Raw genomic sequence first — 24,811 nt, 5'->3', positions numbered from 1 at the left:
AAGAAACCATTGCCAAATCCAAGGTCATGGAGATTTATACTTATATTTTCTTCTAAGAGTTTTGTAGTTTTAGCGCTTATATTTAGGTCTTTGATTCATTTTGAATTAATTTTTGTGTATGGTGTGAGGTCGGGGACCACTTTCATTCTTTTGCACATGGATATTTAGTTGAAAAGACTATCCTTTCCTCAGTGAATTGTTATGGCATCCTTTCAAAATCTTACCAACTGTAAACCACTGAAGAATTTTAAGCAGAAGAGTGATGATTTCTTTTATGTTTTAAGACAATATCACTGGCTGCTATGTAGAGAATGTATTGGAGGGGCCAAGAGTGGATGCAGGGAGACCAGTGAGTAGGAAGTTGCAGTTATCCAATCCAGAGATGATGGTGACTTGGACCACAGTAGTAGTAGAGATGGGAGAGAAAGACACAGGTTATATTTGTTTTTGTTTGTTTGTTTGTTTTTTAACATCTTTATTGGAGTATAATTGCTTTGCACTGGTGTGTTAGTTTCTGCTGTATAACAAAGTGAATCAGCTATACATATACATACATCCCCATATCTCCTCCCTCTTGCATCACCCTCCCACCCTCCCTATCCCACCCCTCTAGGTGGACACAAAGCACCGAGCTGATCTCCCTGTGCTATGCGGCTGCTTCCCACTAGCTATCTATTTTACATTTGGTAGTGTATATATGTCCATGCCACTCTCTCACTTCATCCCAGATTCCCCTTTCCCCTCCCCGTGTCCTCAAGTCCATTCTCTATGTCTGCGTCTTTATTCCTGTCCTGCCTCTAGGTTCTTCAGAACCATTTTTTTTTCTTTTTTAGATTCCATATATATGTGTTAGCATACGGTATTTATTTTTCTCTTTCTGACTTACTTCACTCTGTATGACAGTCTCTAGGTCCATCCACCTTGCTACAAATAATTCAATTTCGTTTCTTTTATGGCTGAGTAATATTCCATTGTATATATGTGCCACATCTTCTTTATCCATTCATCTGTCGATGAACATTTAGGTTGTTTCCATGTCCTGGCTATTGTAAATAGAGCTGCAATGAACACTGTGGTACATGACTCTTTTTTTTCAATTTTTAGGACCTTTATATAATTTTTTTTCTGGAATATTTACATTAATGACACTTACCCATACAGTATAACCTAAGAATGTTTATCACCATTCATCTGACAATGTAATTTAACATACCAAGCAATCCTAATTAGTTTCATAGCTCTTTCTGAGATGGCTCAGGGGCCCTTTGGAAAACTCCAAGCTAGCTAGAGAAAGAAACTTACAATCTGTGGTCAAGAGCAGCTCAGTATTGCAGGAAACTTTGTTCTCTTAACAGAGGGCAAATCAAACTTCAGTCTTGCACCAGCTTACTTTTAACCATAAAGTTCACTTAATTAAATTCACTCTACTCTTAGCCAATCCTGATCACACACAAAACTCTCTTTTCCAAGGTTCCTTTTTCATGCACCTTCTACAAGTTTTATCTGTATTAGTTTAGAAATATAAAGCTTCAAGACATGATCATCCTCTTTCACACTTTCCTGGGTTCTGTGAGTCATTCTAGTGAATTATCGAAGCTGAAGGTGTCACAGGAACGCCTGAATTTATAGCCAGTCAATCAGAAGCGTGGTGGCTTGCGGAACCCCTGAGACTTGCAGCTGGCGTCTGAAGTGGGGGCAGCCTTGGAGTCTGACACTAACCCCAGGTGTTTAGAGTCAAGACTGAATCACAGTACGCTCAGCTGAGTTTCCACCAGATTAATGGCTGAATGACTCTTTTTGAATTATGGTTTTCTCAGGGTATATGCCCAGTAGCAGGATTGCTGGGTCATATGGTAGTTCTATTTTTAGTTTTTTAAGGAACCTCCATACTGTTCTCCATAGTGGCTGTATCAATTTACATTCCCACCAACAGTGCAAGAGGGTTCCCTTTTCTCCACACCCTCTCCAGCATTTATTGTTTGTAGATTTTTTGATGATGGTCATTCTGACTGGTGTGAGGTAATACCTCACTGTAGTTTTGATTTGCATTTCTCTAATGATTAGTGATGTTGAGCATCCTTTCATGTGTTTGTTGGCAATCTGTATATCTTCTTTGGAGAAATGTCTATTTAGGTCTTATACCCATTTTTGGATTGGGTTGCTTTTTTTAAAAAAAATATGTTTCTATTTGTTTTTGTTTGTTTGTTTGTTTTTTGTTTTAATTAATTTATTTATCTTTGGCTGTGTTGGGTCTTCGTTTCTGTGCGAGGGCTTTCTCTAGTTGCGGCAAGCGGGGGCCACTCTTCATCGCAGTGCACGGGCCTCTCACTATCGTGGCCTCTCTTGTTGGGAGCACAGGCTCCAGACGCACAGGCTCAGTAGTTGTGGCTCACGGGCCTAGTTGCTCCGTGGCATGTGGGATCCTCCCAGACCAGGGCTCGAACCCGTGTCCCCTGCATTGGCAGGCAGATTCTCAACCACTGCGCCACCGGGGAAGCCCTGTTTTTTTTGATATTGAGCTGCATGAGCTGCTTGTATATTTTGGAGATTAATCCTCTGTCAGTTGCTTCGTTTGCAAATATTTTCTCCCATTCTGAGGGTTGTCTTTTCATCTTGTTTATGGTTTCCTTTGCTGTGCAAAAGCTTTTAAGTTTCATTAGGTCCCATTTGTTTATTTTTGTTTTTATTTCCATTGCTGTAGGAGGTGGGTCAAAAAGGATATTGCTGTGATTTACATCATAGAGTGTTCTGCCTATGCTTTCCTCGAGGAGTTTTATAGTGTCTGGCCTTACATTTAGGTCTTTAATCCATTTTGAGTTTATTTCTGTGTATGGTGTTAGGGAGTGTTCTAATTTCATTCTTTTACATGTAGCTGTCCAGTTTTCCCAGTACCACTTATTGAAGAGGCTGTCTTTTCTCCATTGTGTATTCTTGCCTCCTTTATCAAAGATAAGGTGACCGTATGTGTGTGGGTTTATCTCTGGGCTTTCTATCCTGTTCCATTGATCTATATTTCTGTTTTGACACAGGTTATATTTGGAAAATAAAGTTAGTAGGGCTTGGGAGACTGTTGGCTAAGGGGTGAGGTGGTTAAAAAGAGGGAGAAGTCAAGGATGACTCATATTTGGTTTGGAGATCAAGGATTATCTTTAGATTTCTAGCTTGTATGGCTAAGTGGATGGTAGTGTCATTTATTACCACACAAATGGGGAAGCACGTTTATTTATTTATGCATTCATGCATGCTGTGCCAGGTCCCAGTTGTGGCACACGGGATCTTAGTTATGGCATGCAGGCTTCTTGGTTGCAGCATGCAGACTCTTAGTTGTGGCATGCATGTGGGATCTAGTTCCCTGACCAGGGATTGAACCCGGACCCCCTGCATTGGGAGCACAGAGTCTTAGCCACTGGACCACCAGGGAAGTGCTGAGAAGCACGTTTTAAGAGGGGAAATAATAAGTTTAATTTGGGATTAATTGAATTGGAGGTGCATGTGAAACTTTCAAGTGGAGATGTCCAGAAGGTAGTTGGAATATGGGTCTAGACTAGAGCTTGAGGGCAAGCCCTGAGTTGGAGAAAGTGCTTTGGGAGTTATGAGTACATAGGTGGGAGTGGAAGCTCTGGGAGATGATGAGGAGAGAGTAAAAGGAGTGAGAAGAGGGCCCAGGACTGAGCCCTTGCGGAGGAAGAATAGGAGCCTAAGAAGGACACAGAGAAGAAAGGGCCAGCGATGGGGGAGGAAACCAGGAGGAATCTATAGGAATCCGGTGGAAGGAGGGAATTGTAAGGAGAGAGTAATCAATAGTGTGAACAGAGGTCCAGAAAAATAAGGTCCGAGAAGTGCCCATGTATCTTCCTGTTTCCATGCTCCCACAATATAGGTTGGTTGGTTTGTTACTGTATGTGCAATAACCTTTGCACATACATTTTCTACAACTAGTGCCTGAAGTTGTTGCTGGCAGTGCCTGGTGGATATTTGTGTCTTCTTAAGTGGTGCCAGCTTTCATTGGCATCTTCTGTGCTAATCTTTCCCATCCTGAATTGAGGATATTGAAAGCTCAACTGTGGTTTGGATTCCAAAATGGACTCTAAAGTGTTCTTAGACTGAATGTTCAATCTGTTTCCTTTCTTTCTAATCTTCTACCTGTCAATCTCTCTCTATGTATATATATCTTTTTTTAAACTTTTTTTTTTTTACAGATACGTGAAAGAGGCCAAAGAAGCAACTAAGAATGGAGATCTGGAAGAAGCACTTAAACTTTTCAATTTGGCAAAGGACATTTTTCCCAATGAAAAGGTGATGAGCAGAATCCAAAAAATACAGGAAGCCTTGGAGGAGTTGGCAGAACATGGAGATGATGAATTCACGGATGTGTGCAACTCTGGCCTGCTGCTCTATCGAGAACTGCACAACCAACTATTTGAGTACCAGAAGGAAGGTGTAGCTTTCCTCTATAGCCTGTATAGGGATGGAAGGAGAGGTGGTATTCTGGCAGATGATATGGGATTAGGAAAGACTGTTCAAATCATCGCTTTCCTTTCTGGTATGTTTGATGCTTCACTTGTGAACCATGTGCTACTGATCATGCCAACCAGTCTCATCAGCACGTGGCTAAAAGAATTTGTCAAGTGGACCCCAGGAATGAGAGTCAAAACCTTTCACGGTCCTAGCAAGGATGAACGTACCAGAAACCTCGGTCGGATTCAGCAAAGGAATGGTGTCATTATCACCACATACCAAATGTTAATCAATAATTGGCAGCAACTTTCCAGCTTGAATGGCCAAGAGTTTGTGTGGGACTATGTCATCCTTGATGAAGCACATAAAATAAAAACCTCATCTACCAAGTCAGCAATATGTGCTCGTGCAATCCCTGCCAGTAATCGCATCCTCCTCACAGGAACCCCGATCCAGAATAATTTACAAGAACTGTGGTCCCTGTTTGATTTTGCTTGTCAAGGGTCCCTGCTAGGAACATTAAAAACTTTTAAAATGGAGTACGAGAATCCTATTACTAGAGCAAGAGAGAAGGATGCTACTCCAGGGGAAAAAGCCTTAGGATTTAAAATATCTGAAAACTTAATGGCAATCATAAAGCCCTATTTTCTTAGGAGGACTAAAGAAGAGGTACAGAAGAAAAAGTCAAGCAACCCAGAGGTCCAGCTTAGTGAAAAGAGTCCAGATGTTGGTGCCATATGTGAAATGCCTTCCCTTTCCAGAAAAAATGATTTAATTATTTGGATACGTCTTGTACCTTTACAGGAAGAAATATACAGGAAATTCGTGTCTCTAGATCATATCAAGGAGTTGTTAATGGAGACACGCTCACCTTTGGCTGAGCTAGGTGTCTTAAAGAAGCTCTGTGATCATCCTAGGCTGCTATCTGCACGGGCTTGTGGTTTGCTGAATCTAGGAGCTGTCAAATTCTCTGTTCAAGATGAAATTGAAGGGGAAGATTCCTCAGATGTGGACCATATTGATCAAATAAGTGATGATGCACTGATGGAAGAATCTGGAAAAATGATATTTCTAATGGGCCTGCTTAAGAGACTGCGAGATGAAGGGCATCAAACTCTGGTGTTTTGCCAGTCAAGACGAATTCTAAACATCATCGAACGCCTGTTAAAGAATAGGCACTTTAAGATATTGAGAATCGATGGAACAGTTACTCATCTTGTGGAACGAGAAAAAAGAATTAGCTTATTCCAGCAAAATAAAGATTACTCTGTTTTTCTGCTTACCACTCAAGTAGGTGGTGTTGGCTTAACACTAACCGCAGCAAGTAGAGTGGTCATCTTTGACCCTAGCTGGAATCCTGCAACTGATGCTCAAGCTGTGGATAGAGTTTACCGAATTGGACAAAAAGAAAATGTTGTAGTTTATAGGCTAATCACTTGTGGAACTGTAGAGGAAAAAATATACAGAAGACAGGTTTTCAAGGACTCATTAATAAGACAAACTACTGGTGATAAAAAGAACCCTTTCCGATATTTTAGTAAACAAGAATTGAGAGAGCTCTTTACAATTGAGGATTTTCAGAACTCTGCAACCCAGATGCAGCTTCAGTCTTTGCATGCTGCTCAGAGGAGATCTGATAAGAAACTAGATGAACATATTGCCTTCCTGCACTCTTTGAGGATAGCTGGAATCTCAGACCATGATTTGATGTACACGCATGACCTATCTGTTAAAGAAGAGCTTGATGTGATTGAAGACTCTCACTATATTCAACAAAGGGTTCAGAAAGCTCAATTCCTTGTTGAATTCGAGTCTCAAAATACAGAGTTCTTAATGGAAAGACAAAAAGCTGGAAATGAGGGGATATGGCTGAGAGAACCTGTATTTCCTTCTCAAACAAAGAAGAAATGTCATGAATTAAATAAACCACAGCCTCGGCCTTCACCTCTTCTACCAACTCACCACACCCAGGAAGAAATCAGTACCCAAATGGCAAGTGTAATCATTGAGGATATGCCCCAAGAGGGTGAAAAACAAGATCTTGCCAGGAGAAAGATGAACGTTACCACCCCACAAGATGGTAGGCACCTGTGTGCAAGTACATTTGATGCTGATTTTGTAGCTACTTTACCCAAGGGGTGTGAAGATGTAGAAGAAATTTGGACTGACTCTTTATCAGGAATGGCTCTCCAAGAAGAGGCATCGCAAGAGGGGCCTATGCAGGAGGCACAGCAAGAGAGCCCTCAGGGAAGTTTCAAGTTTTTACCTAGCAAGTCAGTCAGAGCTGATCTTGGGCCAAATCTAGATCAACTAGAGGAGGATGAGATTTTACATCACTGCAATCCCTGGCCTGCTAATCCCGAAACAAAGGAATATCAAAGGCCAGAATCGAATGTATCTGTTATTAAAATAGCTGATGATGACTTAGCAGCAGCCCACAGTGCACTACAGGATGCTCAAGTGAATGAGGCCAAGTTGGAAGAGGAACCTTTAGCATCTTCAGCACAGTATGCATGTGACTTCAATCTTTTCTTGGAAGACTCTGCAGACAATGGACAAAAATTTTCCAGTCAGTCTTTGGAGCATGTGGAGAAAGAAAATAGCTTGTATGGCTCTGCAGCTAATTCCAGAGCAGAGTCCGTGCATAGCAAAGCATGTCTCAGTGTGGATCTTTCTGAGAAAGATGATGAGCCAGAAGAAGTAGTAGTTAATGTGAAAGTCAGAAGAAAAGCTAGACGTATCGATTCAGACGATGAAGTTGAACATGATACTTTTATTACAGATACTTCAGGCACAAACCCATTCAACACATCTCCCTTCCCGTTTTTATCTGTAAAACAATTTGATGCCTCAACTCCCAAAAATGACGTCAGTCCACCTGGAAGGTTCTTTTCACCTAAAATATCTGACAGTTTAAATAAGTCTATAAACTCTAGAAGATCCCTGGCTTCTAGGAGGTCTCTTATTAATGTGGTTTTAGACCATGTGGAGGACATGGAGGAAAGACTTGACAACAGCAGTGAAGCAAAAGTTGCTGAAGATTACCTGGAGGAAGGAGCGGAGGAAAGCAGTGGTGAAGCCCCAGAGCATACAGAAGAAGATCCTTCCAGAGAAACACTGTCTTCAGAAAATAAGTCTAGCCGGTTAAGTACACCTAAGCCTGGTGCTCTGGCTCAGGAGACCTTTCCTGGTGACCCTGAGCCTTTGTCTGGTGGACAGTTGGTTGACTCTCCCCAGGATGAGGCACTGGAGGCTGCAGACGACTATGAGACTCTTGTCTTGCGTGGAAAAGAACTGAAAGAGTGTGGAAAAATACAGGAAGCCTTAGACTGCTTAGTTAAAGCACTTGACATAAAAAGCTCAGATTCTGAAGTCATGCTCATGACTTTAAGTTTGTATAAGCAACTTAATAAAACTTGAGAATATAACCTGTTTATTGTATTTTAAAACGAAACTGAGTATAAGGTAATTTGTCCCCATAATTGGATTCTTTGGGAGCATGAAGCATTCAGGCTTAAGGTGAGAGAAGTCAAAAAGGGAGTTTTTGTTTCCAACTTTTTTTTTTGTAAATTTTGCCTTTACCACCTGCTTCTGCTTTCTTCTATACATATATTCTGGTATTCTGAGCACTAGGTTAGTATTTCTTTACTCAAATATTCTTATATTTTTCTTTTAGGCATACTCTGTAAATGTAATAGAACTGTGTTATTTCTAGAGAAATTTTTGTAACATTACTCTGGCCATTTTAAATTTTATTCTGAAAATGATCAATTTTGTATATCACAGTTCAGATAATATTAAAGTTACTTTTCATTTACTTTCAGTGAGATGATTGATATTGGCAAATGCATATAAAAATTCATTTTGGCAGAAGTTTGTCATTAGTATTCCAGATCTAAGACCCACTTAACATGCTATTGTAGGCTCTCGGTTCACTATAGCCGAAGACTGGGATAAGCTACCTGGTGCTGGGCTTCTTTATCACCGGCACCCTACCCTGGAGTCCCTTTGCCGACCATTTGGCCATCCTTCACTCACCACCAGCTGCATTCTGACACATGCTAGCACATTGTATCTTCGGGTTGTAGACTGAAAAGGAGTTTGGTTCCCTCCCAGAAACATAAAGTGCAGCACAGCACTCTGTGCTCTGTCCCTGGAGAATTTATCAAGTACTGACTATGTATTAGGTACTCTACATAGGTTTCTTGTTTAATCCTTTGAGGTCGAGGGTAGCATTTCCATTTTTTAGTTGAGGAAATGGCTCAGTGAAGCTGTGACCTGCCCAAGATCACGCAGTAAGGAGTGAAATGGATTGTTACCCGTGTTACCTAGTGAAAAGCCACTATAATAACTGACCTGCTTTTTTTTTTTTTTTTTTTTTAGCGCTTTAGTTTTTAATTAATTAATTAATTATTTATTTATTTTGGCTGCACTGGATCTTTGTTGCTGTGTGCAGGCTTTCTCTCGTTGCGGCGAGCGGTGGCTTCTCTTGTTGCGGAGCACGGGCTCTAGGCATGCGGGCTTCAGTAGTTGTGTGCACGGGCTTAGTTGCTCCGAAGCATGTGGCATCTTCCCGGACCAGGGCTGGAACCCGTGTCCCCTGCATTGGCAGGCGGATTCTTAACCACTGCGCCACCAGGGAAGCCCCTAGGTTATTTATTGATATTACAAAATTTTGCTCTTACCGAAAGAAATTATTACAGTTGCCCCTCAGTATCGAAGGGGGATTGCTTCCAGGACTCCCTGCGGATACCAAACTCCACAGATGCTCAAGTTCCTCATATAAAATGGTGTAGTATTTACATATAACCTACACACATTCTCACATGTACTTTAAAATCATCTCTAGATTACTTATAATTACTTATAATACTTATAATACATATAATACTTATAATATTACTTATAATAGAACATAAATATAAATTGCGAATAGTTTGTAGATACAATATAAGTGTTATGTGAATAGGCCTGTGCATGGCAAACTCAAGTTTTGCTTTTTGGAAGTTTCTGGAATTTTTTAATTAATTAATTAATTTTTGGCTGCATTGGGTCTTCGTTGCTGCCCGTGGGCTTTCTCTAGTTGCAAGTGGGGGCTACCCTTTGTTGCGGTGCATGGGCTTCTCACTGTGGTGGCTTCTCGTTGCTGAGCATGGGCTCTAGGTGCATGGGCTTCAGTAGTTGTGGTTCGTGGGCTGTAGAGCGCAGGCTCAGTAGTTGTGGCGCACGGGCTTAGCTGCTCCGCGGCATGTGGGATCCTCCCGGACCAGGGCTGGAACCCGTGTCCCCTGCATTGGCAGGTGGATTCTTAACCACTGCGCCACCAGGGAAGTCCAGCCCTGTAATTTTTTTTTTAATTTTTATTTATTTATTTATTTATTTATTTATATTTTTGGCTGTGTTGGGTCTTCGTTTCTGTGCAAGGGCTTTCTCTAGTTGTGGCAAGCGGGGGCACTCTTCATCACGGTGCGCAGGCCTCTCACCGTCGCAGCCTCTCTTGTTGCGGGGCACAGGCTCCAGACGCGCAGGCTCAGTAGTTGTGGCTCATGGGCCTAGTTGCTCCGTGGCATGTGGGATCTTCCCAGACCAGGGCTCGAACCCGTGTCCCCTGCATTGGCAGGCGGATTCTCAACCACTGCGCCACCAGGGAAGCCCCAGCCCTGTAATTTTTTAAAAAAATATTTTTGATCTGCAGTTGGTTGAACCTGTGAATGCAGAACCGTGGATACAGACGACTGACTAATATTTTAGGGAGGGTGATATGATTGAATATATGTCATTATTGAAAAAAGTCCCGGTGATAACACTGTGTGATTCAGCAATTCATAGTCTGCATCTAACTCCAGCTCACCGTTTCCCTACATGGACTGAATGGCTGTGGCGCACGGGCTTAGTTGCTCCATGGCATGTGGGATCTTCCCGGACCAGGGCTCGAACCCGTGTCCCCTGCATTGGCAGGTGGATTCTTAACCACTGCACCACCACGGAAGCCCCTAGAGATGGCTTCTAAATTAACTTATGGGATATACTGAGAATCAGATAAAGCAGTTCTCGGAGGGAAGGGACTAACAGGTTAAAAGGAGTCTGCTTGACTTATCTTAAAGAACCACTGACTGAATACCTACTGCCGTGCACACCAACATTTACCCACCTGATTCTGCACCCACAAACCCATGATGACAGAGTTCATAAAATACAAGGATTATTCAACACCTTTTAAAGAAATAATGTATAAAACACATGTAGTCTTTCATACAATTTTATTTTCTCCCTTCAACCATTATAATATGATACCCGAATTTTGTCTTAACTGGAGGGTCTGTAAACACAGGCTTATCCAGCACACTTATAGGCAAGGCGAATGCTGCTTCTTGAAATGGTCCCACCATGGACCCTCTGGTCATCCAACCCAAGTCGCCCTGAAAAACCCAAAAGATTTGTGATGTCAAGTGGCCCTGAAGAGGGCACAGTTCTACTGTAGCTTGAGAATTTCCCAACACGAATGCTAAGGTTCCTAGGTTTATTCACCTGGGCTGGAGAGAAGTAGGCTCGACAAGGACAAACAGGGCTGAACCCTGGGCTGAACATACAAACACTCACAATGTTGCTGGGTGTCTGTTAGTTGTGCAAGTTTGGTTATGCCTAGGTTTAGACAAAGGTGACCCGTATTCAACTGTTCACAAGTTGGACATTTCTGCTCTTTTAAGATCTTTAAACTAAGATATGGCTAAAATTAATGGCGAAACAGAAATAATCCCTACTGCTGTGTGTCCTCCATGGGGGACATTTTAAATGATGAGTGCACCATACCCCTTGCCTGGCTTTATCTTCACTGTATTGTGTGGCCACTTCATTGAATTTCATTCCAGACTTTAACTTTTCCATGGCTTCCAAGATTTTTCCATGTTTTTCACACAGAATGTGTCTGACCTACAAGGAAAAAGTATGTTCACGTAATACATGGAGACCCAAATGATTCCTTTCCTCACAGTACAGCAGTCATGTCAGGACTACCCCCACTAGTGAAAAAAACACGTTCGCTCACGGCAATGGAAAATCCTGGAAGTCTGCCCAGTTGGGCGATGGCCACAAACCCATTTCCCATATCAAAACAATATCTCAGAACCCGGATTTAGATGGAAAATGGGCACCTGGCTGTGGGAAGCTCCCAGCCTTTACCATGTACCTCAATGGTAACAGGAGGAGGAAACATGATAATGGTAGAGAGCTTAGGTCCTGGAGTCAAATCCCCACTCTCCTGTATGATATTAAGCATTTTTTTTTTTAGGCTGTACCTCGCAGCATGCAGGATCTTAGTTCCCCAGCCAGGGATTAACCACTGAACCGCCAGGGAAGTCCCTTAGGCATGTTTTTAAACCTCTGAATGTTTCCCCATTTGTGCACTGAGATAACAGTACCTATATGTTCTCATAGGGTTGTGAAGATTGAGATGATGCAGCTAGCACTCAATAAAGGTTAGCTATTATTTCATCAAAGTGGGGATGATATGAAAAAAACCCACCAGGAAATACTTTTCACCAAAAGAGGCCCAATGTATAAAGCCTCCCCACAATTTAACACTTTGAAAACGAATCATATGTTGAAGATTAAGAATACTCAACCCGGGGACTTCCCTGGTGGTGCAATGGTTAAGAATCCGCCTGCCGGGCTTCCCTGGTGGCGCAGTGGTTGAGAATCTGCCTGCCAATGCAGGGGACACGGGCTCGAGCCCTGGTCTGGGAAGATCCCACATGCCGCAGAGCGACTGGGCCTGTTAGCCACAACTACTGAGCCTGCGCGTCTGGAGCCTGTGCTCCGCAACAAAAGAGGCAGCGATAGTGAGAGGCCTGCGCACTGCGATGAAGAGTGGCCCCCGCTTGCTGCAACTGGGGAAAGCCCTCGTATAGAAAAACGAAGACCCAACACAGCCAAAAATTAATTAATTAAAAAAAAAAAAAAGAATCCGCCTGCCAATGCAGGGGACACTGGTTTGACCCCTGGTCAGGGAACTAAGATCCCACATGCCGCAGGGTAACTAAGCCTGCGTGCCACAACTACTGAGATTGCCCGCCTCAAGTAGAGACTGTGTGCTGCAAAAACTACAGAGTGCACGCGCTCTGGAACCCATGCACCACAACTACAGAGCCCACGCACCCTGGAGCTTGCTCGCCACAACTAGAGAAGAGAAAACCCACACGCCACAACTAGAAAGAAGCCCGCGAGCCGCAATGAAAGATCCTGTGTGTCGCAACTAAGCCCCCACACAGCCAAAAATAAAATAAATAAATAAATAATAAATCTTTTAAAAAAAGAAAGAATACTCAACCATAGAGAAGTATTCAAATGTAACCTATGTTTACATAAAGCCATGTTTTAAAAAAAATCACTATATCCTTAAAAATGATTTTGTCAAGATATCTGTTTTGTAGGTTTTCCCACTTCTCGTTCAAATAGCATCCGTTATTCATTTCTTACTGTCGTGTACTAGGGTGGGGGCTAAAGGTGTCTCCCTATAGAGACAGACAAACCATGGCTGTCCTCAGTATTCAATTACTGAAACGGGGGGTAAGAGGATCCCTGACTGGAGGAGTGACACAGGAGATACAGACACAGCAAAGGAAAGAATGTATCAAAAAGTAGGGCTCAGGGAGGCAAACTTCTATAGAATGTGTCCAGCACTGTCCAGGGGAGACAGGGACAAACAATCTGGACACTAGAGAGAGACATGTTGGGGGACGAGGATGGTTTCTCAGACCTCATCTTGGCCTGGCTAAAACACCTTCTCGACTGCCTCCGTCTTTGCGATTCCACACTCACAAAGCAATCTTCTGGTTCAATGATTGGGAAAGTGCACAAAGCATTCATGATCACAGAAAGGGGATCCCATCCACCACTTTATAAATGAATAAACAAGTATTCTGCTTTAGACAGTATGATGGGTTAGACATAATGAGTCTGTAGTACCTGTGGAGTTTGCAAGTGTGACCGACCAACTGGCAACTCTATGAGACTGGTGTCTTAGGAGAGACCAAGCTCCAGAGAGAATGTGGGAGTGATGAGCATGGAGGTAGTAGCTGACGCTATGGGAGGTGACGGATCACCCAGGGAGGCTACACAGACTGAGAAGAGGAGGAAAGCAGACACAAGACATCCGTGGAGAATATCAATGTGTAAGCAATAAGCAAAGAAAGAAGCTCAACAAGCATGATAAAAACGAAGGGCCAGACAGGTAGAGAGAAAGGTGTGTTAAAAGAAACCAAGGCAAGAGAAAGTTTCAAGGAGGAAATGGTCAACAGGGTTAAATGCTTCAGAGTGATCAGGTTAGGAGTACAATCAATTTAGCAATGATTGACTGAGGACCTTAGCATAAGCTGTTCCAGAAGAGTAGTAAGTGCACAAGCCAGGCTGCAGCAACTGACTGAGGAAGTAACAGGAAGCAAGACGGTAATGCAGGTGGGTTTTCCCCAACTAACCGAGTTAGAAAAGAAGGAGAAAGGGCTCTAGTCAAAGGGAAAGGGTCACAGTCACGGATATATTTTAAAGATCCCTGGCTGTATTTTCAGAATGAAGGGAAAGATGCAGTAAAGAGGGAAAGGTTGAAGACAGAGCAAAGAAAGAGGGTGGAGATAAATGAAGGAGCAAGGCTGGGCATTCAGAACACTGATTGAAAAATCAGTTAGCCTTAAAGGAAGAGAGGTGAGAAGAGAGATGAGGGAGGTGTGGGTGAAGATAACTTTGTTGGTAGGGGGCTGGGAAGCCATGAGTTCATGACTAAAGTTCTAGTTTCCATTTTCTTGTGACAGTTATAACAATATTTCAGTTATCGAGTACTTAATACTCGCTAGGCACTGTGCTAAGCGCTTTACATGTGTGATCTCATGAAGTCCTCACACCAATCCCATGAGACTGGATCAGTGTTTCTCAACCCTGGCAAATGTCAGAATCACACCAAGAGCTTCAAAAAAATATATCAAGGTCCAGTCCCCACCCGCCAGAGATTCTGAGGCAGCTGGTCTGGTGTGGGCCCCTAGGCATTGAGACTTTTAGAAGCTCTTCAGGTGAATCTGATGTACACAGGGGTTGAGAACCCTGGATGAACTTGTCTGCTGACTGACTGGAGGAGGGTGGTGGATGGCTTGAGGCAAGTGGCAAAGGATCGCTGTGCAGTACTGAGGGCCCAGCTCAGGTTAGAGACCAGGAATCAGTGGCCCCAACCCCTGAGGCTGTGTAACTCTCCAGTGGGCCCCAGCAGTTCTGGGTCTGAGTGTAAAGAAAGTAGATAATTGGATTGATCCTGAGTTGTAGTCTGGCAGGTGGATGCAGTGGATGACCAAAAGGAAAAGAAGGTGGGGCTCCTTGATCCAGTGGTCAAACCCTTCCATCTAATTTCCAGGCTACAAGACATACAGGATTTGGAGAACAGACATGAGGCCTGAGAGAAGGTGAGGCGAACAGGGCAGGCCTGAGGGCCTGCCTGGAAGTCTGTGCGTGGAGAGGAAAAGAACAGGATTGGGAGAGGTGGGAAGTGAGGGGAAGCAAGGAAATTGTGGTCGGCAGGTGGGCTTCAGAATCTGGGCAGCTCTAGTGACACAGGGCAGGGGTGGGTTCCGGAGTGGGGTCTGAAGCAGAATAGCAGGATGTGGAAGGAGCCTAGACCCTAAAAGCCTGGAGGGTTTGGGGTCCCTCCCCTGCTGGGGCCTTCACAAACACTGGAGACAACCCAGCTGTACTCTAGCAGGTGAACAGTTCAACACACTACGGCACTTCCATTCCACGGAACACTACTCAGTAATACAAAGGAACAGACTATGGATACACACAACGAGAATGAAATCTCCAGAGAATTATGCTGAGCAGAAAAAAAGCCAATCCCAAAAGGTTACACACTGTATCATTTCACTCATATGGAAATCATAAAATTACAGAAATGGAGAAGACATTAGTCGCTGCTATGGGGTCAAGGAGGAGGCAGGGGTAGGGGTGGGAGGGAAGTGGGTATCACTATAAAAGGGCAACAGGAGGAATCCCTGGGGTGATGGAAATATTCTGGATCTTGACTGTAGCAATGACAATCTCCTGGTTGTGCTAATGTACTAGGGTTTTGTAAGATGTTACCATTGGGGAAACAGGGTAAAAAGTACATGTACATGTATAAAAGGTACATCTACCTTACAATTGAATGTGAGTCTAAAATTATCTCAAAAGGAAAAGCTTAACAAAAGAGTTTAATCCTAATTGACTTTCCTAGCTAATTACATGCCACTCCTTTCCATATACCTCAGGTATAGCCACACTGAACTTAATTTTTTCCAGAAAGGACAAGATGCCTCTTTAAAGCCATATGCAGTGGAGCAGTCTCTTAGGTTAGGTGCTTGTGAAAGTCAGCACATAACAGTCAAAATTACCCTACAACAACCCTTACAAATATGGTGTACTTGAAACCAACATGTCAGCCCTCAGTAAGCCCAACACAGCCTGTTTCCCCCACCTGTGTTGTAACAATGACCGCTTCTTCAGCTGGACTCCAGGATGAAGTAGCTGGCTTGCATTCAGGCACCATGTTTTAAGAAAATTATCTTTGGATACCAGAATCCCACTTTACATGGTTGGATGTTCATACGCGAATGGAGGTCGACTATGGAAAAGCAAATTCATGTCTCCCATCTCTCTCTCTCTCTCTGGGTTCACTGAGTAGAAAAGTGGGCAGAATGGCCCACACTATTTACATTCGCTCTCCTTTTTTTTGGCTGCATGTGTATGGGTGCATTTATATGATACAACTCCACTACAGCTCTTCTCATATAGCAATGAAATTTCTTTCTTTACCTAACTGCTCCCAACTAGACTGTGATAACAGGGACCATCTCTTATCTGTCTTTTTGTTTTTTGAAATACCCAGAATTTAATACACTGCTTGGCACAGGGCAGATGTCACTAAATCTTTAATGAATGAATGAATCAAAGTATGGAACCCCATATCCTGACTGAAACGTGGAAACTGCCTTGTTACGTAGCACTAAGCCGTATAATTCTGTTTGCAGATTATATTTTCCCAGGGCAGACACCCCTCTGGCACTAGGTCAAGTACTTCAAGTAATTATTTGCAACTGTGTCCCCTCATTTTCATGGTCAGGGCTCTGGCTTGTAGCTCACGAGAGGGGGAGCTATCTAATGAGACCCGTGCCTTTGCCTGTTCATCTCAGTTCTTCGTTTTGTCAAATATTATTTCGTCCTGAGAAATAATTCATTCACTTACTTGGGAAGACCTAACTTAATACATTTTAAGGAAAAATACTAGAGTATGAAGAAATTCTGGGTGTCTGAGAAAACATTTGAGAAAATATTTTAAATGAATTACTTTTCATAAGCGAGAGTGATCTATTATTTTCCACTTTTGTGTTATCTTACATCAGTATTAGGCTAGCCTTAGAATGAGTTAAGCATACTGTCTTTTCCTTTTATGTGAACCAAAATAACAGATGTATGTTATCTATATTTAACATGAAAAAAAGGAACAAGTAACTCACCTTTACTGCACTGCCACCACCTTTGGGACCCTGAGCCTTCTTGTCAGAACTCTCACTCCCAGAGGCTGCTTTTCCTTTAGAGAAGAGATGACAGGTACTCATTTAAACTGCAGCTTCACCTTGTTATTTACAGAAAAGTTCAACACAATAGGAGTTGATACTTCCATCATAGCACCAAGCTTCAAAAGGGAACTCTGTAGACACTTTACTACATCAAGCTAAATTAACCCGTGACTCACCTCTTAAAACAGGAAATTTGTGCCCTACATAAACCCTTCAAGGAAAATGGATACACAAGTGAGTGTGCTAATAGTTGAATGGGAGAGCCAAAAGCCTGGCCCAGATTCTCTGGACCCAATTTGAAATCCTGCCTTCTAAGGGCAAACCCCTGAGCTCTTGTGAGATTTCTAATAAGCACTGCAACTATGTATCTGAATACTCACAATTCCAGTAAGTAAAATCTCCAAGAATATATTTTAAATAAAGATCAAATTTCCCACCACCCATATTTGGCTAAAGAACACATTGATGTCCAAACTCCTGGAGTCGACTACATTGCCTATTGATACCTTCCTAAGAAAAGTTATCGATATTCTGATTAAGAACCACTGGCAGCATTCTACATTTTACTATTGTGTCATTTTGCTACTATGCCAACTTCTGTGTTGATAGCAGCATACTTACTGTTAGAGGCTGATATTCCTAAGAACTATTGTTGGATTAAGTGTTCAGTTCAATAAACATTTCCTAAATAACTAAGTTCCAGGCACTGGGGATACAAAGATGAACAAGCCATGGTACCTTCCTTCAGGGAGCTCATATACTACTGGGGAAGATGGTTATGTAAAGTTATGTAAAATAGATCTTTTCAGGAGAATGAGCTATGCTCTACAGACAGGGGGCTGTGGAAGCACAAAGGGACATTTTAGCCAGTCAGGGAAGCTTTCCTGGATGAGTAGGAGCTGACCAGGCAAAGAAAGGACATAGGTGAGGAGACATTCCAGGGTGAGGGAACAGTGTAGTATGTGCAGGAAACTATGGGTGAAGCCAAATCTGAGGTGGGAGTGCTGTGAGATGAGCCCAGGGGAGGTGGTTGAGGATTAGGGCATGAGGGCCTGTGGGCCCCATTAAGGAACTTGGAATTTATCCTAGAAGTAATAGGGAGCCATTGAAAAATTTTATTCAGGAGACTCCATCTTACTTGTCTTAGGATCTCCAAAGCCTAGCACACAACAGTTGTTCAATAAATGCTCAACCAAACTGAAAATCCAAAATGCTGACCACCAAATGCCTAAGAAAATGTTACTGCCAAAGGAGTTTTATTACACCAAACTCTTCAAGGGGTTTGCTGTATATTCACTCTAGAACAATGATACCTTCCAATTATTCCATCCTCTCCCCCACTGGATGCTGTCATCTTCTGACTGCCACCTCACTCCCTGATTGACTGACGACTCTGGCAGCAACTTCAGGCTTCCTTTCCACCCTCACCACTGCCATCATCTTGGATGACCTCACCATCTTTGCAGAGGAATCATCCAACAGTCTAATCTCACACTTCTGGACCTCCTTCCCAAATGCCCATGCCTTTTACTCCAGGCCACCTGTTGCCAGGGGCACACGATGGAACTGTGCCACTCAGAACTAGTAGTTCAGTCTCTGGCTACAACTCTCTGTTCTTCCAGCTTTCCCATGCCTCATTCCCACAACACGGGCTCTTTAATTTCACAGAGCCGCCCCCCCCCATTCAGTCCCTTTATCCTGCTATGTCCCTCTAACTATCAGACTTCTCATTCCCTTCCCAGTCTGGATCCCATGCTTGATCATCTGAACTGCGTCCCCACTGGCACCCTTAATTCCCTTGTGTTGCTTTCCTTCTATTATCACTGTCCAACAAAACCTCAACCTTGGCTCAAGGCTACACCTAGCTCTTTTCAGTTCTGTATTGTGCCACTTATATGGTACTAGGTAAATCATGACTAAGCAGATCATGTCCTCTACAAATTCATGGCCTTCAATCTTAGGCTCTCAGCCCTGAGAGAAATCCTTTTATAAGTGTTTTATCCCCTTTCCCATCACCCCAACGACTATTCCAAACCTTTACCACTCTCAAGACCCCTACCCAGTCCCTGCCCCGCAGTCTTAAAAACTACCCTTGCCTTCCACTTTATTAAAAAATTCAGGCCACTAAACCAGATCTCCTAAAAACTGCCGCCCTCTGGCCCCAATTTTTACCACCACATCCATCCTCGTCTCTTGGTGACGTCAAACATAAGGTGTCCCTTCTTCTATTCAAAGGTCAACTGCTCCACCTCTTTTCTCCCAAATCTCACTCCTTTGTACATTTACCTCTCTAGCTCTACTGGATCCTTCATTTCAGCCTCCCAAGTTTTGCTCATTCGGAAAAAACTAACAAAATCAAGTTTTCTCCTAATCCTTTGGCCTCGTCTATCCACCATCTCATCCCCATGCTTTTTAATCAAAACTTTCCAGAGAAGTCCACACCGACTGTCTCCAACTTATCACTTCCTGGTCAGTCTTCTAGTAACTGACCACCCGCTGCCTCCGCCCCGGACCCCGGGGACCACCGGTCTGCTCCCTCCCACCCGCTCCTCACCCAACCCCATTCTCCTTGGTTGCTCTGGCTGCTGTACCTTTCCCCCCTTTCCCAGAACCGCTTTTTCCTTTCGGCGGCATCTCCGAAATTCGCCGTCGAACCCTCAACTGCTTCGGTTACCGAACAAAGCCCCTTCAGGCCCCACCGGTATGTCCTAAACATATGCCTGAAAGTGACATCGCAATTGGCCATCGTTACTGTGGCTCCGGAAGCAGGCATATCTTGGGGCAGGCCCGGTCCTTTGGCTCTAGGGCGAATGGGGGCTGAAGAGTCTGACCAATAAGGATCTCGGGCCGGGTAGAGGGGCGGAGCCAAAGGTTGGGCCCGGGCGGTAAACCCAGCCTCTGAGCTTTTGGAACTTCTTTCACATGCCCTTATTTGCCCCCAGCTCCCCCGCTTCCCTACCCACCTCCTCCATGCGTGCGTAGTGAAAGCCGCGGACCTCTGCAGTCTCTCCGCGCTGGCTCTAGCCAATCCCGCGGGGCCGCCAGACAAAGGCAAAGCAGGAAGAACAGTGGCGGCCGCCTTTCCCTCCTGCGCCTTCCTACACACGGGCCTACACTCCCTTGCGGGTTTTCGTTTTTAAAGTTTATTTTGCAGCCTGTAGTTGACTGGGTTCAAAAGGTACTTTTTTTAAACATCTTTATTGGCGTATAATTGCTTTACAATGGTGTGTTAGTTTCTGCTGTATAACAAAGTGAATCAGCCATACGTATACATATATCCCCAAATCCACTCCCTCTTGCATCTCCCTCCCACTCTCCCTCTTTTAAAAGAAGACTATCACCCGTCTGCCTCTTGCAGAACTCTGTGATGAAGAAAAATTGGAAGCAGTCTAAATTCCCCTTAATAGAGTATTGTTTAAATAAATGATGTTTCAACCACACAATAAGATATGCTCCACTTAAAATAACTAGTGTAAAGCTCTCGGTAGAGACACGAGAAATGGCTTTAAGGAAGGTTACAGACCAAGCTATAGAATATGATTTTTTTAAAAAAAGACATCTCGTGTACTATATAATATTTGCTTATAGAGGACAGGAAGACTATGCAGCAAAACGTGACCAGTGGTGCCAGTGCAGTGTATGTTTCTGCACAGTTTCCAAAATTTCTGTAATGGTGCAGCGTAATATAGTTAAAAGCATGGATTCTGGACCGCCTGGCTTCAAATCGCTGCTCCACCATTTGGTTACTCGCTCTGTGACCTTGAGGAAGTTACCTCACCTCTCTTTGGCTCAGTTTCATCATCTGTAAAATGGAATTGATGATAATAATACCTGCTAATAGGGTGTGAAGAGAATTAAACAAGTTCGTATTTGTAAAGCACAAAAAACAACGACTAGCTTGTGGAGTGTTAGCTTAAGGTGAATGAGTTTTGAATTTATGCCCTCAAACTTTTTACCCTTATCCACAACCCCTCTCCTCCCAAAATAAGGTCAGGGCTTTTCCTCTACTCCATGAGATAGCTGTCCTAGCTTGCCCCTGCCAGCCAGAATGTATAGGTCCTCCAGCTCAGAGTTTAGTTTTTGGATACAGTCTTGTGGGACTTGGGATGCTTCATGTCCAGACTGGGGGATCAAGGATTTCTGAGACTGTGCCACCTCCAACTCATACATTACAAGCAGCCCCCTCATGTGTACTGCTGTCATTTCTGAACACGTTACAGCTTAGGCACTCCTTGTGTTGGATTGGGAGTGATCAACTGTGGGGAGCACATCCAGCGCTGAGGAGATCATTGCTCCCCCACTTCTGAGGTGGATCCCACCTGTGTATTGACTTTAAAAGTTCAGCTGGGAGATGGGGCGGGTTGACAATGACAGTATGGCCTCATGTTCATCAGTTCATCCACAGCCAAGAGGCTGAGGGGGCACCTTTACTTCTGGTTTTTCTTAGGGGACAGCCTTTCCTGCAACCACTGGCTATGGCAGTCTTGGAGTGGGAATGAAGCAAAGTTCAGACCCCAATGAAGAGCCAGCATTAAATGGCTGATGTACCTGGCAAATGCTTGGTGCTTGGAACGTTGTGAGAGTTCTGTGCGTTCCAGCAGATAACAACAACAACAGTAATAAACAAGCCTGTGTAAGTGGCTGAATGTGCCCAAAGCAGTGCCTAAAGGCCAGTAGTTCAAAGGAGAAAACGATGGGCATAGGTCCAGGGGTTTTGAGGTCAAAAGCACTTTAAGACTGATAAAATCATGTACGATCTCAACTATGCAGTATGCATCACAAACATCTTAAGTGTTAGCTTTGGGATGTGAGTTTATGGCTTTCATTTTTTTTCTGTTTAAATTATATTCTGTTTATATGAATTGGCATATATATATATATTTTTTTTTATTCAAGAAAAAAGATAGTGCTATTTGTAAAACAAACAAAAAAGCTAGCCTCTATACAGGGTTAAGTCTGCACCAGTCTGTGGAGGCCAGCTGTGGAGGAGCCTGTGGGAGCAGAGTGACGAATGAACAGCAGGGCGGGCAGGGAGGCAGAGAGGAGAAAACTTCAGCCTCGAAACCATGGTAACGACTGCAGGAGTGTGCACAGTGAGTCAGAGCCAGGGATGGCTGCCAGTCGTATTTTCTATTAATTATCTCCTCAGACTGATTCTTCCACACATTTCTTAAATGAGGAAAATCAGGAAGGGAAGCTGGCAGCCCTCTTCCCAGGACACAGTTTCACAAACCTTGACCCAAACTCACTGTCCTGCCCCACCTGCTCCACAACCAAAGGGCTGCAGTTTCGTCCCCATTTGAGATGCCAGCAGAGCTTATTCTGAAAGGGGGCCTTGATGCAACAAAACACAGAGCTCTGGTTGATCCCATTCAGAGGAGGTCAGTGTATGGGGAGCTCTGGGCCCCAGACTCTAGGGACAAAGGTAGAAAAAGGTCACCTTTGGAAACTGAAACCAGGAAAATTCAGTACATGGTAGATGAGAATAGCCACCTGCAAAAGTAGCCACCCATCAAGGCAAATGGATGGAGGGCTATTGCTGATGGGATGGATGTGTCTCCTGAGCACAGTCAGTGGGCGGAAAACTTTCTGTCCCTCTTCATGCTGTTGTAACGTCTGACATGAGATAAGCTTTGAACAACTGTTTTTTAAAAATTTTTACTTATTATTTATTTTGTTGCGCCATGTCTTAGTTGTGGGCTCCTTAGATGCAGCTCGCAGGCTCCTTAGTTGCAGCTCGAGGGCTTCTTAGTTGTGGCATGCGAACTCTTAGTTGCAGCATGCATGTGGGATCTAGTTCCCTGACCAGGGATTGAACCTGGGCCCCCTGCATTAGGAGCGCAGAGTCTTAACCACTGTGCCACCAGGGAAGTCCCAACAACTTTTTTTTTTGTTTTAATTTATTTATTTTTGGCTGCGTTGGGTCTTCGTTGCTGGGCGCAGGCTTACTCTGGTTGTGGCGAGTGGGGGCTACTCTTCATTGCGGTGCACAGGCTTCTCATTGCGGTGGCTTCTCTTGTTGCGGAGCACGGGCTCTAGGCGTGTGGGCTTCAATAGTTGTGGCACGCGAGCTCAGTAGTTGTGGCTCACGGGCTCTAGAGCACAGGCTCAGTAGTTGTGGCACACGGGCTTAGTTGGTCCGTGGCACATGGGATCTTCCCAGACCAGGGCTCGAACCCGTGTCCCCTGCATTGGCAAGTGGATTCTTAACCAGTGCGCCACCAGGGAAGTCCAACAACTGTTTTTTAAAAAAGGGCATCAGAGAAGAATATTCCATCTAGGTTTGTCCAGCATTGTCTAAGCAAAAGAGCTGCAGTTTCTGGAGAACATTAATATTCCAGTATCTAGTGAGGAGGATTTTTTTTGGAGGCAGTGTTCATTTGAGGCAATGGTGACACAAATGGCATATGTGGCATGAGAGATCTTCATGATCTCTCTTAGTTTCCACAACAGTCTTATTGGCCAAGAATCATCACTGCCATTTCAGAGCTGAAGACACAGGCTCAGAGAAGTTAAGTAATGTGTTCAAGTTTTCACAGCTAAGGACTGTGGCACTGTTGGGCTCAGAACTTAGGGCTGTGTGACTTCCAAGCTGGTACCCTCTGCATGATGACACTACTCCAGGCTTTGCCATCCTGTAAATGAAATTCAAGAACATCCAGTTCCCTTTGTTCTGACTGCCTGTTCTCCAAGTCAGCTTCCCAGGGACCTCTCTGCCCAAGAGGTGCCAGGGCCAAGTTATGGCCTCACCATGAGACAGAAATAAACTCACCTCTGGTTTATGTGTCAGTGTATTGGTTCAGAGTAATCTAGAAGGTGATTGCCTCTGCCTATAGTGCTGTACCTCCCAAGCCCAGAAGCACAGAGGCGAGGAGAAGGAACACGGTGTGGGTGGGGGCCAGTGGGCAGAGCGAGGTAGCCGAGGCAGAGGCGGGACGGTTAGAAAGAGGTCTTCTGTGTCCTTGGGAACTGGTCTCCATGTCCAGTGGATTCTGCCTCCTAAACAGCTCTTTCTCCACACCCTTCATCATTTTATAGTGAACAATGAACACTTCGCTAGGATTCAGCAGTCATCTCTTGTACTGGCTCCTGCCCTCTTCCCTGCTGCTGCAGCCTTTTGCATGTTCTCTAGACCATTGGAACAGCCTCCACATTGGTGTCTCAGCCACCAGTCTCACCACCTCCTCCAAACTACCCTCCCCAGCAACTGATAGAGAGCTCCCAGAAACACAGATCTGACCCTCCCCCAATGAAGACCCTTCAGTGGCTCCCCACTATTTGAGAGGCTCCTTAGCCTGGAGGGCCAAGGGCCTTTCTGCTGACATCTGCAGTCTCATCTCGTGCTGGTCCCCACTGGGCTCCAACCATGTCTAGTTACCATCTACAGGCCCTCAAGTATACAGTGCTCTCTTAAGACTCCATGCCTTTGCACATACTGTTCTCTCTACCTGGAATACTCCTTCTCCATTTTTGATCTAGCTAACCCTTATTTACCTTTTAAGAGCAAGATCAGGTGTTACTTCTTCCTGGAAGCCTGCCCTGACCCTCTTCTCCACCTTCTTCCAGGCTGGGCTAGGCACTCCTCTGTGCTTCCAAAGCACCCTGTGCTTATGTCTGCCATTTGTATGATTTGGAGTAGCAGTCCGTGACATAGATGGACCATAGTTCATTTATTCACTCATTGAAAAACATCTGGGTTGTTTTCAGTTTGAGGCTATTACAAATCAAGTGGCTATAAACATTTGTGTATAAGTTTTTGTGTG

At 44.0% G+C, this 24,811-nt stretch overlaps 2 protein-coding genes and 1 non-coding gene across 4 annotated transcripts in view; 1 reads left to right on the top strand and 2 right to left on the bottom strand.

Annotated features, from left to right (window-relative positions):
* The window catches only part of ERCC6L (ERCC excision repair 6 like, spindle assembly checkpoint helicase), a 49,090-nt gene extending 40,832 nt beyond the window's left edge, over positions 1 to 8,258 (top strand). The window contains exon 2 of the mRNA XM_057538960.1: positions 4,200 to 8,258. Within this exon, the coding sequence (XP_057394943.1) occupies positions 4,200 to 7,878 (3,679 nt within the window). The 3' untranslated portion in view covers positions 7,879 to 8,258. The remainder of the gene's footprint in view (positions 1 to 4,199) is intronic.
* PIN4 (peptidylprolyl cis/trans isomerase, NIMA-interacting 4) overlaps positions 1 to 19,773 on the bottom strand; it is an 86,588-nt gene extending 66,815 nt beyond the window's left edge. The window contains exons 1-4 of one of the 2 annotated variants that reach the window (XM_007185464.2): positions 19,640 to 19,773; positions 16,986 to 17,059; positions 11,269 to 11,388; positions 10,702 to 10,877 (exon numbers count right to left, since the gene is read on the bottom strand). In XM_007185464.2, coding sequence (XP_007185526.1) covers positions 10,719 to 10,877; positions 11,269 to 11,388; positions 16,986 to 17,059; positions 19,640 to 19,682 — 396 coding nt within the window. In that variant the 5' untranslated portion in view covers positions 19,683 to 19,773 and the 3' untranslated portion in view covers positions 10,702 to 10,718. Of the gene's footprint in view, positions 1 to 10,701; positions 10,878 to 11,268; positions 11,389 to 16,985; positions 17,060 to 19,639 lie in introns of those variants that run through there. The other variant, XM_028167307.2, reaches the window with a different exon arrangement.
* A 3,072-nt stretch (positions 19,774 to 22,845) lies between these two features.
* Positions 22,846 to 22,918, bottom strand: TRNAR-CCU (transfer RNA arginine (anticodon CCU)). The gene has a single exon. It is a non-coding gene; the product is annotated as a tRNA-Arg (tRNA).
* Positions 22,919 to 24,811: the final 1,893 nt, after the last annotated feature.

Source organism: Balaenoptera acutorostrata, chromosome X, assembly GCF_949987535.1.
Source record: "Balaenoptera acutorostrata chromosome X, mBalAcu1.1, whole genome shotgun sequence".
Lineage (NCBI taxonomy): Eukaryota > Metazoa > Chordata > Mammalia > Artiodactyla > Balaenopteridae > Balaenoptera > Balaenoptera acutorostrata.
Note: the sequence above shows the minus strand (reverse complement) of the source record. Positions and strands in the feature narration are given on the sequence as shown.